This window comes from Desmodus rotundus, chromosome 6 (assembly GCF_022682495.2).
Source record: "Desmodus rotundus isolate HL8 chromosome 6, HLdesRot8A.1, whole genome shotgun sequence".
Lineage (NCBI taxonomy): Eukaryota > Metazoa > Chordata > Mammalia > Chiroptera > Phyllostomidae > Desmodus > Desmodus rotundus.
The window spans coordinates 136777517-136794920 of record NC_071392.1 but is presented as its reverse complement, the minus strand read 5'-3'; the positions used below and the strand labels follow the sequence as shown (position 1 = coordinate 136794920).

The 17404-nt window shown below is 38.2% G+C and overlaps 1 protein-coding gene across 3 annotated transcripts in view; it reads right to left on the bottom strand.

Moving 5' to 3' along the window:
* GINS1 (GINS complex subunit 1) overlaps positions 1-17404 on the bottom strand; it is a 35142-nt gene that overhangs the window by 4844 nt on the left and 12894 nt on the right. For all 3 annotated transcript variants that reach the window (XM_024577024.4, XM_045185117.3, XM_053926536.2), the window contains 2 exons: positions 7828-7944; positions 377-451 (listed from right to left, as the gene is read on the bottom strand). In XM_024577024.4, coding sequence (XP_024432792.1) covers positions 377-451; positions 7828-7944 — 192 coding nt within the window. The remainder of the gene's footprint in view (positions 1-376; positions 452-7827; positions 7945-17404) is intronic.

Here is a 17404-nt window from a genome sequence, read left to right as displayed (position 1 = left end):
GAAGTGGGATTTATGAGGTGAAATACAAGCTAAACATGAGTGCTTATCACCTTTTTAATTATAATTCAAAGAAAAGGGCTAAATCTAACAATTTCACAGTGCCTTAACTAGAATAAGGCCCACTGTGATAATTTCCCTGGAAAATGCTTAGGTTTCTAAGCAACATTCTATTAAATTAATTAATCTTTTCTTAATTACAAGTATATGTAACATTTGCTTCCGCATTTCTTTATATTTAGAAAAAGTAGCCTTACACTAAACATAATGCCTAGATATAAATGAGCATCAAAAGATGATGTTTACTTTGCTACTAATTTCAACGTTTCCACCATGCAACACTCTTAGAAGATTTCAAAAATCTTAAGACAATAAATACCTGGCTATTCTTTTTTAATAGCACTGATGTACCATCATCAACTTCGAATTCTCCAAAGTCTTTTAGACATCGTACCTGAAAGGAAAAAATGATGTTTTATCTAAATTATTTCTTAATACGTAGTGACCACAAAGTAAATAAAGATTATATAATATAAATTCCCACACAATAAAAGTATTAAGCTTTCTGTTGGTTTGTTCCTTCTCTGTGTACTTAGTCCTAGTACTCCTACTATTGTATTCTACTGGTTCCAATTGTCCTGTTTTGATGGGGAGGAAGAAGAATGGCAAAATATCCAAATGTATGTGTGTGCTAATGGCAAGGAAACCCAGGGAGATGCTGAAGGGAGATATCATGGCATTCTCTCCCCTCTGCAAATACTGAAGTATTAAGCAGTGGAACAATATATTTACAAAGAAAAGAGAATATCTTAGATCAATTCCAACCTGGCTCTTATAGGTCCCTCCCATGAACATCAATTTTTGAGAATAGAACATAGGTAAGTTTGCAAAACTTCTGTTTTAAAAAGATTTTTCCAATCTTCTTTGATATTCAGACTCTTTCCCCCAAATCCTTACAACTAAATCAAGAAGGAGCAGATGCAGATTCATGTTATAAGAATCAGGAGAGGTTTTTAGGTGGAAGGTGGGAGGCATAAGACTGCCTTTTCGAAACCACTTCTACAACTGCAGAGGAGGAATGTCCCTGAAGAGGTTACAGACCTGGCCATAGTTCCAACTGCTACCAGAGGAAACCAGAACATTTTTTCATCTTCTATGAGAAGTCAGGACTGGAGTTTATTCTCCTTAGCACTAGGATTGGTATTAGTAAAGCCAACTCAAGCAGTAAGTTTCAGGCATCTGCTTTTCCTAGGTAATTTCAGCATGTCCTATAATTCCTGTGTAATCCTACCATGACTCAACCAGGTATTTTAACTTAGTTTGAAAAATGCTATTTTAGAAAATTCCCTACCATCCATCACTAACACCTTTTTACTTCTTTAAATATATTACCGAAAATCATGAATATACTCAAAAGTAAAAAGAAATATTATGGAACTCAAAGCCCTATCAAGCATCAATTATCAGCATCAGGCCCTTCTTGTTCCCTCACCAACTTCTAGATTTTTAAGTAAATCCTAGACATAATTTCATTTCATCTATAAATATTATCTACTTATACAAATGAGACTCTTTTTTAAAAAATATAATCTCAATACCATTACTACATCTTATTAATTAGGAATTTTTAAATCATGAAATATCCAGTTATATGAGGGTGGCATAGCCATCTCCTTGCACACCACCTTGCACAACCACATCAAAATTACAACTAAACTAAATAAAAACCATCATTCAGAACTGTCAGAAATTGAGCTGAATTAAAGTCCTACAACTACGGATTTACAGAAGAAACCACGTTGAGTCTGGTAGGAGAGGCGAAGACACAGAATGGACTGGTCCAACAGCCACATGTGGCAGATAGAAATCAGGAGGGATATCTTTGGAGCAAAGGGTCCCTGGCCCATACCAGGTCCCCCAACCCAGGGTTCCAGCACCAGGAAGATAAGACTCTATAACTTCTAGCTGTAAAAACCAGCACAGATTGAGGTTGTGGAAGACAGAAACTGATGGACTCCCTGGCAGTTCCCCTTGGAAGAGCCATTACACAGATTTACTCGGACTTACTCCCTCTGAGCACCAGTGTAGGGGCAGCAGATTGAAAGGCATCAGAGATATGCACGGAGGAACTAAACTATCTGGCATCAAGGGCAAGCGCTGGGGGGAAGCTTTCTCCCACAGAAAAGCGATGTCAGAGGCCATTATTCCTTTTCTGAGTCCCCCTCCCAACCACAAGGCTGGCAGGGGATGCAACCCATCTGAGACACCATCAACTTGGCTCACACTCTTTGCCCCACCCTGGTAATTCCCTGAAGCCCTGCCGCATCCAACTTTCAGGCTCACCCAAGATGTTTCCAGTGGCTTTTTCATATGAATGGCTTTTCTTGGCCCATGTTTCAGATTTTTCTAAATTCTCTCAAACAAGCAACATCTGGCTTCAGCAAGCCAGTACATCTCACTAAGTTGCCCCAGGCCCAGCACTAGCAGCAGCCCACCTTGCACCTCTAAGCCCAGCATAAGTAGCAACCATCTAGAGATCACTTTGTAGCTTTGTAGCTGTGTTTTGTGTGGACAGAACACAGGCAGTGCCTGACCTTGGATGTGCCAACAGCAATCAAGGCTCAACTACAAACAGAGAGTATACACAGCCCACACGGTTGGATGCATCTTGAGTACCCAGCTTGGGTAACAGGGGAGGCTGTGCCACTAGACCCTACAGGGTCTGCTACACTAAGCCACTCTATCAAGCCTGGGAAACATAGTAGCTCTACCTAATGAATATAAACAAACACAAGGAAGCTGCCAAAATGAGGAGACAAAGAAACATGGTCCAAATGAAAGAAAAGAGCAAAACTCCAGAAAAAGAACTAAACAAAATGGAGAAAAGAAATCTATCAGATGTGGAGTTAAAAATACTGGTTATAAGGATGCCCAAGGAACTCTGGGAGGACCTCAAAAGTGTAAAAAAAGATTTTTTCTGCCTTTATTTCCAGTCAGAAACAAAGGATACACTAACTGAAATAAACAATCAACAGTAGAGTGGATGAAGCCAAGAATCAAATCAGCAATTAAAAACATAAGGAAGCAAAAACAACCAATCAGAACAAGAAGAAGAAAACAGAACCCACCCCAAAATGAGGATAGTCTAAGAGCCTGGGGCCAACTTCAAGCATACTAACATCTTAGGGGTGCCAGAAGAAGAGAAAGAGCAGCAAATTGTAAATCTTTTTGAAAAAATAATGAAAGAAAATCTCCCTAATTAGGGACAAAGAAATAAGACATGCAAGTCCAAGAAGCACAGAGAGTACCAAACAGGATGGAACACAAACAGGCCCACTGCAAGACACATCATAATTAAAATGACAAATAGGAAAAGAGAATCTTAAAAGCAGCAAGAGAAAAACAGTTAGATATGTACAAGGAAGTCCCCATAATACTGTCAGATGATTTCTCAAAAGAAACTTTGCAGGCTGGAAGGGATTGGCAAGAAATCATCAAAGTGATAAAAAGCAAGGACCTACAACCAAGATTACTCTACCCAGTAGTGGAATTGCCAGGTCAAAAGGCAGTTCCATTTTTAGTTTTCTGAGAAAATTCTATACTGTTTTCCACAGTGGCCGTACCAGTCTGCATTCCCACCAACAGTGCACTAGGGTTCCCTTCTCTCCACATCCTCTCCAATATTTGTTGTTTGTTGCTTTGTTTATGATGGCCATTGTAACCAGTGTAAAGTGGTATCTCATTGTGGTTTTAATTTGCATCTCTCTGATGGCTAGTGATGCTGAGCTTCTTTTCATATGTCTCTGGGCCCTCTGTATGTCCTCCTTGGAGGAATGTCTGTTCAAGTCCTTTGCCCATTTCTTAATTGCATTGTTTGTCTTCCTGGAGTAGAGTTCTATGAGTTCTTTATATATTTTGGAGATCAAACCCTTGTCCAAGATATCATTGGCAAATATGTTCTCCTGTAGATTTGATTCTCTTTCCATTTTAATAGTTTTCTTTAGCCATGCAGAAGCTTTTTATTTTTTGAGATCCCATTTGTTTCTTCTTTCCTTTATGTCCCTTGCTCTAGGGGACATATTGGTGAAAATATTGCTGCGTGGAATATCTGAGATTTTCCTACCAATGTTCTCCTCTAGGACTTTTAAGGCATCGTGACTTATATTTAAGTCTTTTACCCACCTTGAATTTATTTTTGTGTATGGTGTAAGTTGGTGATCAAGTTTCATTTTTTTGCATGTAAGCTGTCCAGATTTCCCAACACCATTGGTTGAAGAGGCTATTTTTACTCCATTTTATGCTTCTGCCTCCTTTGTCAAATATTAGTTGACCATACCCTAAGAACCCTGAAACACCAATCCAAAAGAACCTATGCATCCCAATGTTCATAGCAGCACAATTTACAACAGATAAATTTTGGAAGCAACCTAAGTGCCCATCAGTAAATGAATGGATTAAGAAACTGTGGTACATTTACACAATGGAATAGTATGCAAGAGAAAGAAAGAAGAAGCTCCTACACTTTACGACAGCATGGATGGAACTGGACAGCATTATGCTAAGTGAAATAAGCCAGGCGGTGAAAGACAAATACCATTATGAACTCATCTATAAGTGGAACCTCATCAACAGAACAAACTAGCAAGCAAGATATAACTAGAGAAACTGAACTTAAGAACAAACTGATAGTAACCAGAGGGGAGGTGGGAAGGGATAATGGGGGGAAAGGGCAAAAAGGTTTTCAGGAACATCCATAAAGGACATCCATAATGGACAAAACCAAGGTGGGTGGGATCAGGGGTGGGAGGTGGGGATGGCTGGGGTGGAGGGGAGTGGTGGGGGGAAATAGAGACAACCGTACTTGAACAACAATAACAAAAGTAAAAACAAAAAACAAAAAACAAAAACCCCACAAGATTCCTCTACCCTGCAAAACTATAAAATGATAAAGAGTTTCCTAGGGAAGAAAAAGCTAAAGGAGTTCATCATCATCACCACACCAGTATTACATGCAATTGTAAAAGGTCTTCTTTAAGAAGAAAATCAAAACTATGAATAATAAAATGGCAATAAATACACATCTATCAACAACTGAACCTAAGAACAAACTAAACAAGCCAGAAGAACAGAAACAGGATCACAGATAGAGAACATTTTGGTGGTTGCCAGATGGAAGGGGGTCAGGGGATCTTCAAAAAGGTGAAGAATTAAGAATTACGAATTGTTAATTACAGAACAGTAATGGGGATGTGAAGAACAGCACAGGGAATTAAGTAGCCAAAGAAATATATGCAGGACCCATGGAACAGTGTGGGGACTGCCTGAGGGAGTGGGGGTGAGGGGCATGGCTGCCTGGAGGTGGACAATGGGGGAAAATCTGGCACAACTGTAGTAGCCTGAACAGTAACATATAATTTAAAAAAAATAAAGAGGCATCAACCAGGGTAAATAATAAAGAAAAGAGAAAAAAAGGAATATCCAGTTAGTATCCAAATTTCCCCATTTATCTCGTAAGTTTTTTTTTAAATTCCCTGTTCAATTCAGAGTCCAACATTAGACGTTTCTGATATGTCTCTCGTTTAATCTACAGGGTTCCTTCCTTCTTTTTTCCCTTTCTTGTTGACAATTTATTAAAGACACTGAGCAGTTTGTTTGGTAGTTTCCCATAAACTACATTCCTGTGGGGTCATTTAACATGTTTCCCTCTCTACCCCTGAATTTCCTATAAACTAGAAGTTAGGTCTAAAGAGTGGATCAGATAAGGTCTGGTTTTATGGCAAACATGTTATGTGTGTTCCTGTGTAAAACCTCACAAATCACAGACTGTCTGACTGTCTTTTGGATGTGTAGACCCCAAGAAGAAAGATTTACTTGATGCCCCCAAAAAGGAGATTATTGGCTGAGATGGACTCCCCATGATCAAGGGAAGGCCCAAATTTTATAAATATGGGGTAGGCAGAAGTAGGTTTACAGTTGTTCATTTGAAAAATAATATAATAATAAATAATAATACAAGAATTACAATTTCACGTACACACAACTGTAAAGCTACTTTTGCCCACCCCAGTAATAAGAGTTCAGTGGCCATTTGGTGACAGGGACTTCTTCTCACATACTCTGTATACCAGGAAGAACCTCAGACTGAACTCTCTCTTCACGGTCTATGCCACACTTGTTTACACCATCTGAGTTAACCACTGTGGGGATGCTTTGGTAGACCTGCCCTGTCCAATTAGAACTATGCAAATTATATCTTCATTTATATCTATACTGACCAATCTGAAGTGTACAATTTGGAAACCTCATTTACACGAAACAGACCAAAATGGGTACAAGAAAGTTCCCTACAAAGCAAGAAAGATCCTTTGTGTTAGTGGAACGATACTTTGTTTCTGCCAGAGGCTGCCTCTCCCTGCTTTGCAAACTATTACCTCAGTAAAGTCTCTCCTTTTTCACTCCTGTGCCTTTTGAATTTGTTTACAGATGTTAAGATTAATCAGTAGTTCCAGATATTATCCATACCCACCCATATCCATCCATTATTAAGGTCTCCATTAACTTTTCACTTAAGGTTTTAGTAGCTATTTCCCTCCATGCATTTGGGTTACAGAATGTCATTAACCTAGTTCTTTTATTCTTGCTGCATTTATTAGTGGGAATTCTTCTATAAAGAAATTTTCCTTGCAAATGTTCTGGCGACCTTGAGATAGCATTTGTACAGTAAAGGCAGATGGATACTTGATTCCATTCTTTACTGCTTTTCAAAATGACTTGCATCCTTCATATTCCAAGGGGACCCAAAAGGATTGTTTTTAATTGTTATAACTGTAGTTGTTTGGTGTCATTATGCATTCATACTTCTAACATAATTGATGCAATTCAATTCACTGCAATTAGCATTCATTTTGATGCTCAAAGGACCTCTTCTTTGGCCAGCATGAGCTCCTTCAGATTAGTTCACAAAACTTTTGAGCACTCATGTAGTCCTTGATACTTTCCTTGCTTTCTAGAAAGATAAGGTATCCCATGCTCATCTTGTACACTTTTTACTTAAGACTAAGGATCAGCCCTTTTCTTTTTTCCCAAAGAGGGAATCCTGGTTTTCTTTAGTGAGAAATGGAATTTAGACTCCAGAATTTGGAGGCTCATAGCTACTGAGTTGGTTGCTGTTTGTAGGCTTTTTTATTTAGTGGACAGAGCTAAGAAATATTTTCAAAAAGAGAGAGAGACAATTCAACCTGACTCCATGCTGATATTTCAAATTCAAGTTGGAGAATTAGTATTTGAATCTCTTTTCTGTTATTTTAAAAATCTTCGTTCTTAGTATCATACTCTTTTGCTCTATTCTTCAACATATAAACTGTTCCCAACAACAATAACAATATTTTTACTAAAAACATGACTACAAAAAATAGGTTAAGGTCTGTTTGTAATTCTTTTCATCCTTAGAACACACCCACTAGTCATATATAATCAGTTTATGTGTTTTAAAGTAATTTAAAATAATTCCAATTTGACTAATCCACCAATTTAAAACATAGGTTCATTTGTTTCATTTTGTTTTCAAAATGTGTGGGTGTTCTACTTTGATTTAATAATATATAAAATGTTTACATGGTTCCAAAATCAAAACTATTAAAAGAGGTCTATTCAGACAATTTAAGCTTTTCTATCCTATTTCCATCATCCCCTTGTAGGTAATGTTTTTTGGTTTTAGTTTACTTTCCCTGTCCTTTTTAATATAAGCTAATATATATTCATATACACCATAGACAAAAGGCAGAACAATCTATGCATTAAGGAAAAATACATTTTAAGAGGTATACTTACTTCAATATATAGGCTTTTGGGAGGTTTCATATCCTGTGTAATATCCAAACCTTCATCTCCTCCCAATGATCTCATATAAGTAGCAAGGGACTTTTTATAATGATTGAACCATTCCATCTGCAAACATAAAGATGGTCATTTGACAAAGTTTTAAGAAAACAAACTTACGGAAATTGTATACTCATCCTTTGTAAAATAGCACTTATTTCCACATGGACCACTGTTATGATGATTCATTCATTTAAACTATAGGCTAGTTCATTTTATTGCACTTCGCAAACATTGTGTTTTTTATAATTAAAGGTTTGTGGCAACCCTGCGTGGAGAAAGCCTATCGGCACCATTTTCCCAAAAGCATTTTCGGTGTCACAGTTCGGTAATTCTCACAGTATTTTAAACTTTTTCATTATTATTATGTTCATTATGGTGGTCTGTGATGAGTGATCTTTGTTGTTATTATTGTAATTGTTTTGGGGTACCATGAGCCATGCCCATAAAAGGATGACAAACGTAATCAATCAGTGTTGTGTGTGTTCTGAGTGCTCCACCAATCTGCTGTTCCTCTGTCTCCCTCCCTCTCTTTAGGCCTCCTTATTTCCCAAGACACAACAATATTGAAATTAGGCCAATTAATAACCTTACAATGGCCTCTAAGTGTTCAAGTGAGTGTTCATCTTTCACTTTAAATCAGAAAGTAGAAAAATTATTAAGCTCACTAAGGAAGGCATATCAAAAGCTGAACTAGGCCCTGGCTAGTGTGGCTCAGTGGATTGAGTGCCGGCCTGTGAACCAGAGGGTCGCCAGTTCAAATTCCAGTGAGGTCACCAGCAGGGGGCGCACGAGAGGCAACCACACATTGATATTTCTCTCCCTCTCTTTCCCCCTCCCTTCCCCTCTGTCCTAAAATAAATTTAAAATCTTTTTTTTTTTTTAAAAAAAAGCTGAAATAGGATGAAATCCAGGCCCCTTGTACCAGTTAGCTAAATTGTGAATGCAAAGAAAAAGTTCTTAAAGGCAATTAAAAGTGCTATTCCAATGAACACACAAATCCTAAGAAAGCGAAATAGCCTAATTATTGACATGGAGAAAGTTTTAGTGGTCTGGATAGAAGATCAACCAACCACAACATTCCCTTAAGCCAAAGCATATCCAGAACAAGTCCATAACTCTCTTCAATTCTGTGAAGGCTGACAGAGGTAAGGAAGCTACAGAAGAAAAGTTTGAAGCTAAGAGAAGTTAGTTCATAAGGTTTGAAGGAAGAAGTTGTCTCCATAATATTAAAGTGCAAGGTGAAGCAGCAAGTGCTCATGTAGCAGCTGCAGCAAGTTATCCAGGTCTAGCTAAGAGAATTAACGAAGGTGGCTATGCTAAACAGATTTTCAATGTGGGTGAAACAGTCTTGTATGGGAAAATGATGCTATATAGGACATTCATAGGTAGAGGGAAGTCAATGCCTGGCTTTTAAGCTTCAAAGGACGGCTTGACTCTTTTAGGGACTAAAGCTGCTGGTAACTGAGTTGAAGACAATACTCATTTATCATTCCAAAAGTCCTAGGGCCCTTAAGAATTATGCTAAATCCACTCTGCCTGTGCTCTATAAATGGAGCAACAAAGCCTGGATGACAACACATGTTAAAAAACATGGCTTACTGAATATTTTAAGCCCACTGTTAAGACCTATTGCTCAGAAAAAAAAAGGATTGCTTTCAAAATATTGCTGCTTATTGACAATGACAATGTATACATTCATGCAAGGGTTCTGATACAGATATACAAGTTCAATGTTCTTTTCATGCCTATTAACACAACATCAATTCTGTAGCCCATGGATCAAAAGCTCTCGTATATAATGCACATCCACATATTTGGCCCAAACTTTCAGGAAAAAAACTTTCATGTTAATGTTTTAATTCAATTATTTATTTGTATTTAGAAAGAAAACCAATTATCGTATTCCAGGGTATTATTTTGCATACGGATATCAGTATTGCTTTCTAGAGTTACACTCTTAATGACTAAGCATAAGTAAAAGAATTAAAAACATATACATAGCCCTGGATGGTGTGGCTCAGTGGATTGAGCGCTGGCCTACAAACCAAAGGGTTGCTTGTTTGTTTCCAAATCAGGGCACATGCCTGGCTTGCGGGCCCAGTCCGTGTGAGAGGCAATCACACATTGATGTTTCTCTCTCTCTGTTTTTCCATCACCCCTCTCTAAAAATAAATAAATTAAAAAATTTATATAGATATGGAATTAGTACTACCCATGTATAATGCACATCCTTATTTTTCCCTCAAAAATGTGGGCAAAAAGTGTGCATTATACACAGTAAAATACGGTAATTTTGTAAGACTATAGCTGCCATAGATAGTTGATTACTCTGATGGATTTGGGCAAAGAAAATTGAAAACCGGTTAAGATGGCAGTGGAGTAGGAGAATATATTGCACACCTCCTCACAGAACAAAATTGGAAATAAAACTAAAGAGGTCTAGACGCCTGAAATAAATCAAAGACTATCTGAAAGGGAGGCTTTTAACCAAGGATGGGGGGGGAAAATACCACGATCAGTAACAAGGATGAGGTCATTCAAAGGGCCTGCCCCTTAGGGCAGTGGGCTGAGGTGGTGGCGTAGCTGTGAGAGCTTCCCTTTGAAAGGAGAGGGTTGGGGAACATGGACCAGGGTCCCAAACAGAGCACCAGTGCTGGAGTAAGCAGATCATGTAGCACCCCACAGTGAAGGGCCACAAGGTTTGCCTCTTTTGAGCAGGTGGTGAGGGACCAGAACTGCTGAAGGCAAAGCCACTATCTTTTTTTTTTCTTTCTTAATTCTTAAAGGGGCCAAAGCACAGGTCTTGTTGTTTGCAACCACTCACCTTGGACACAGTGAAGAGAGGCAGCATGGACTGCAGTCTCACAAGTAGAATGTGGGATGCACAGGGGAGCAAAGTGGGGGAGCGACTATAGGGCTTTCTGTGCCAGGATATACCTGGATTCTGCAGCAGCCATCTTGCTTGAGAAGAGCAAGGCCCTCGCAGGGTGATAGCCCTGTGGGATATTGTTCTCCCCACCCTCCCTCTTCAATCCTGCTCTCTCCACCCTGAAACTTTTTTTTCCCTATTATGTAGTTTGGTTTTTTGCTTTGCTTTATGTGGGTTTTCTTTTCTTTTACTATTTATTTCCTCCCATCCTGCATCTTAACCCATGTTGAGGAGAGAGCAGCACACATAGACTCTGGGGATGTCAGAGGCAGGGTGTAGGGTGCAGCCATTTCATATACTCTCCCAGGAAACAGACTGGCACTTCCCCTTCATGGGAGAGCATTAGAAACACCCTTCTGATTTCTGGCAGAGCCAAAACATGGACTCTGGAGATCCCACCCTGCTGCACGCAGGGAAATAATTCTGAACAGACTCAAACCACTGGCTCATGGGGTGGGGGAAACACATCTTCCTTGAAATCTGAAAGGCATCTACAATAGGAGATCCAGGAGTCCCATTCACTGATCCCACCAGAGGCTCTCTCAGAAACAGTCAGATCTATGACTAGTCTAAAACTGACAGGAGATGGGCAGGCATAAGCAGACAGATACAGATCCGCTGGTGAGTTTGGTGGTTTGCTGATATCCCCATGTAGCCAGTGCTGTTAAAACCCAGGTGTGCAGTGCAGACTGGACCCATCCTGGGCACAGCCAACCCTGGAGGAATCAATCATAAACTGTGGATTCCTGGTAGCTCTGAAAAGGCTGACTAGGGCTAGGCATGGACAGCATATGACCCAGGCTACAGCAGAGCTGTATCAAAACAGAGAATCCAGCAGGCAAGCACCAAACTCTGCTGAGACAAATTTTACTTTGTCATTTTCATTATTTTTCCCTTTTCATAGACTTTTCATTAGTTTTTTCTATTTTTTTCTTTCCTATTGCTCTATTTTTCTGTCATATCTCTTACTTTACTCTTACCAGTGATTACCCCAATGTTCCCTTCTTTCCTTTTCTTATTCTTGTTAATCTTTCTCTTTCATTGTCCCTTTTTTACTTTCCTCTTCAACTCATCGTTCATGTTAGTTCTCTACCCTTTCCTCCTCCCATAATTATTTCTGTGTCCATTGGTGTTGTCTTAGTCTTTTCCTTTTATTTCCCCCTTTACCTAGTATTCCATTTATATTTCCACTTTTACTATTCTCTGATAATTTGTCATTGAAATTGCTGCTGTTTTGGGGGGGGGTTGTTCGTTTTGGTTTCATTTTTTGTGTCATTTTGATTTGTACTGCCAGCAGTTGTACCACAGCGTACAAGATATGGCGTGGGTCGAGCCTCTACGTCAGATAGCCAGAAGGGAGAACCCACCAACAAACAAGCCAATAACAATCAGGACCCAAATACAATAGGATAACCTACATAAGCCACACAAAGGGCATTCCCTGACCCTCTAGATCAGGAGATCAAGGTGTCAGCACCACTGGGTAACACAGGACTCCTACCACATAAGGCTACACCACAAGATGGGGATTCAAAGCAGATCTATTCATAACATACAAACAAATAAAAAGAGACAGCTAAAATGAGGAGACAAAGAAATGACCTTCCAGGTGGAAGAAAAGGAGGAATCCCCAATAGAAGAGCCTAATGAAAGTGAGGCAAGCAAATTATCAGACATTGAGTTCCAAGTAATGTGTCGTTAAGAATGCTCAAGGAACTTAGTGAAAACTACATCAGCATGGAAAAGGACATAGAAACATCAGCGATTTAGAGAACAAGGTAGATAAAAAACACGCAGTAAGAGCAACAAAATGAAAAATAATTAAAAAGAAGATTTTAAGGGAGCTTTGAAACAACATGAAATGTAACGATATTCACATTGTGAGGATACCAGGAGAACAAAGGGAGCAAGGGATAGAAAACTTCCCTAACTTGGTGAAGGAAAAAGTATTCAAGTTCAGGAAGCACTGAGTCCCAAACAAGTGACTCCAAAGAGGTCTACACTAAGACACATCACAATTAAAATGGCAAAGTATAAAAACAAAGAGAATCGTAAAGGCAGCATAGAAAAACAATTAGTTACCTACAAGGGAGCTCTGATAGGGCTGTGAGGTTATTTCTCAGCAGACAATACAGGCCAGAAGGAATTGGCATGAAATATTCCAAAATAATGAAAAGCAAGGACATGCAACCAAGACTACTCTATCCAGCAAGTCTCTCATTTAAAATGGAAGTCAAAATAAAGAGCTTCCCAGACAAGAAAAAAAGGTCTGAAGGAGTACATTTCCATCAAACCAGCAGTACAAGAGATGCTAAAGGGATTGCTTTAAGGAAGAAATAGAGAGAGGAACACAGATCAAAGAGGGAAAATGGCAGTAAGTATCTATCAATAATAATGTTAAATGTAAATGGATTAAATGCCCCAATCAAACGACAAAGGGTGGCTGGATGGATGAGAAAACAAGACCTGCATATATACTGTCTACAAGAGGCCCACCTCAGAACAAAAGATGTACACAGGCTGAAAATGAAGGAATGGAAAAAATTATTACATGCTAATGGATGTGGAAAACAAAGCTGAGGTAGCAATACTTCTCTCTAACAAATAGACTTCAAGACAAAGGCCATAATAAGAGACAACAAAGGACATACATAATACTTAAGGGAATCCAACAAGAGAACATAACCCTTGTAAACATATATGCACCCAATATAGGAGGATCTGGATATAAAAAGAAAATCTTGGAGGTCTTTAAGAAGGAGATCAACAGCAATGCAGTCATAGTATGGGATTTTAACACACCATTCTCAACAGTGAACACACCTTCCAGACAAAAAATCAACAACGATATAGCAGCATTAAACAACACTCTAGATCAAAAGGATTTAATCAATATATATATATATATATATATAACATTTCATGCTAAAGAAGCAAAATAATACATTCTTCTCATATGCACACTGATTACTCTCAAAGGTAAACCACGTGGTAAGACACAAAGCAAGCCTTAACAAATTCAAGAAAACTGAAATCATATCAATCATTTTCTCAGATCACAATGGCCTAAAACTAGAAATCAACCTCAAGAAAAAAAAACCCAAAACATTCAAATACATGGAGGATAAATAATATGGTATTAAATAAAGTTGGGTTAACAGTGACATCATGGAAGAAATCAAAAGTACCTGTAAACAAAAGAAAATGAACACACAACAACCCAAAATCTATGGTACACCGTGAGAGCATTCCTGAGAGGGAAGTTCATAGCATTACCTAAAGATAGAAAAATGTAAAATAAACAATATACACCTACATTTAAAAGAATTACAAAAACAACAACAAAGCAAAAAAGTCAGAGAGTAGAAGGAAGGAAACAAATCAAGATCAGAAATAAATGACAGAAACTAAAAAAACAATTCAAAAGATCAAGAAATCTACAAGCTTGTTCTTTGAAAAAACAAGCAAAATTGGCAAACCTTTAACCAGACTCATCAAGAAAAAGAGAGAGGACCCAAATTTAAAAAAAAATCAGATATGAAAGTGGAGAAGTAACAAGTGATACCACAAAAATACAATGGATTGTAAGAAATTACTACGAATAGCTATATGCCAAGAAATTGGACAACCTGGGTGAAACATGTAAATTTCTAGAAATATACAATCTTCCAAAACTGAATCAGAAAGAAGCAGAAATTCTGAACAGAGCAACAACAACTAGTGAAATTGAAGAAGTAATCAAAAATCTCCCAGCATACAAAAGCCCTGGACCAGAAGGCCTCAGGAGGAGAATTTTACCAACTATTCAAAGAACTAAAACCTATCCTTCTGAAACCATCCCAAATAATTCAAGAATAGGGAAGACAAAACTGTTTTTTAGGACACCAGTATTATTCTAATTCCAAAACCAGGTAAAGACAAAACAAAGAAAAAAAAACTATAGGCCAATATCTCTGATGCACATAGATGCTAAAATCCTCAAAATAATAGCAAACTGGATCCAGCAATACATCAAAAAGATCATACTCCATGATCAAATGGGTTTTACTCCTTGGATGTAAGGATGGTACAATAACTGCAAATCAATAATCATGATACATCAGTAGTCCCCAACCTTTTTGGCAACCACACATTAATGTTTCTCTCCCTCTTTCTCCCTCCCTTACCCTCTCTCTAAAAATAAATAAATAAATAAAATCTTAAAAGAAAAAGAAGAAATAATAAGCACCCAAATTAGAAAAGGGGAAGTAAATCTGCTGTCATTCACAGGTGATGCTTTACTTAGAAAACCCTATAGGATCCACCAAAAAACTACTCAACCTGATAAATGAATTCAGCAAAGTACTAGAATACAAATTGATGCCATTTTTATACACCAATTATGAACTATCAGAAAGAGAAACTAAGAAAACAATCCCATTTAATACTGCAACCAAATAAAGTACCTAGGAATAAATTTAAGGAGGTAAAAGACCTGTGCTTGGAAAACTATGTGACACTGAAGAAACAAACTCAAGAAGATACAAATAAGTAGAAGCACACATGTTTGTGGATTGGAAGAATTAACATCATCAAAGCAATCTACAGATTCAACATAATTCCTATTAACATACCAATGGCATATTTCATAGATCTAGAATAAATATTCCAAAAATTTATATGGAACCAAAAATGACCCCAAATATCCTCAGCAATCTACAGAAAGAAGAAAAAAGTTGAAGGGATCACAATATCTGGTATCAAACTATACATATATATATAAGAACAGACACATAGGTCTATAGGACAGAATAGAAAGTTCAGAAATAAATCCATATCTTTATGGTCAACTAATATTTGTAAAGGAGGCAAGAGTATACAATGGAGTAAAGACAGTCTCTTCAGAAAATGGTGTTGGGAGAACTGGACTGAAAAACAATGAAACTAGACTGATGCAGATCCCGGCCCGCAGGATCCGGTATTGTGGCTGCAATATACAAATACACACGGACTACTGTGGAGGAAAAGGGACGGCATGGCCACTCTCTAAGTGAGAGAGGGCGAGAGGGCTAGAGAGAGCACAAGAGAGAGAGCTGACCCCCGCCTGGATAGGCTTTTATTGCTTTTCTGGGCACATTACATGGAGGATGGTGCTCATTTACTACGCACAGGTTCACTACAGGTGATTACCTTTTAAGGACAACAAAGGACAGAATACTGCTAATTACTTCAAAGAGGATGTTACAGCTCAAGGGGGAAACTGCTCACACTCCATACTTGGGTAATGTAGCACAGATTTTAGGAAGATGAAAATACTCAGTAAACATTTGCTGCCTCAATTCAGGGTGAGGGAGCTTTAGCAAGAGCAAGTCTCATAGCAGTCAAGGTACAATGAGGGCCTGATTTCCCAAAGGAGAACCTATCCACGGACGTAGGTCCTGCTCACCAACCTCACTCCCCACTGGCTTTTCCGAGTGGGGGCTGAGCCACATTTCCCACACTTGGAACGGTTCCCCACACTAGACCATTAACTTATACCACACACCAGAATAAACTCAAAATGGATAAAACTGAAATATAAGTAGTGATACCATAGCAATTCTAGAGGAAAACCCAGGCAGTAAAATTTCAGATATCTCACATAGCAATATTTTTGCCAATATATCTCCTACGGCAAGGGAAATAAAACAAAAAGTAAACAAATAGGACTACATCAAATTAAAAAGCTTCTGTATAGCTAAAGAAACCATCATTAAATGAAAGGGTAACCGACTGTATGGGAGATCATATATGCCAATGATACTTCGGACAAGGTTTTAGTCTCCAAAATATATAAAGAACCAAGAAGATAAATAATCCAATTAAAAAATAGGCAAAGGACCTGACTAGACACTTCTCTAAGGACGACATATGGATGACCCATAGACATATGAAAAAAAGTTCAACAGCACTAGCCATCAGAGAAATGCAAATTAAAAGCACAATGAGATATCACCTCACACTTCTCAGAATGGCTATCATTAATAAATCAACAAACAGCAAGTGCTGCCAAGCATGTAGAAAAAAGGGAACCCAACTGTATTGTTGGTGGGAATGCAGACAGGTGCAGCCACTTTGGAAAACAGCATGAAATTTCCTCAAAATATTACAAGAGAAACTGCCTCCTGACCCAGTGATTCCACTGCTGGGAATATACCTGAAGAATCCCAAAACACCAATTCAAATGAATTTTATGCATCCCCATGTTCATAGCAGCACTATTTACAATAGCCAAGATTTGGAAACATTCTAAGTGCCCATCAGTAGATGAGTGGATAAAAAAACTTTGCTATATTTATATAATGGATTACTATGCAGCAGAAAGAAAGAAGAAATTCCTACCTTTTGTGACAAGTGTAGATGGAACTGGAGACTATTATGTTCATTGAAATAAGCCAGGTGGTGAAATACCACATGATCTCACTTATAAGAGGAATCTAATGAACAAAATAAACTAATGAGCAAAATAAAACCAGAGGGATAGAACAGACCAACAGCTATAAGAGTGGAGGGAGGAGGTTGGGACTGACTGAAAGAAGGTGAAACTATTAGTCAAAGAACATTGTGAAGGACACAGGG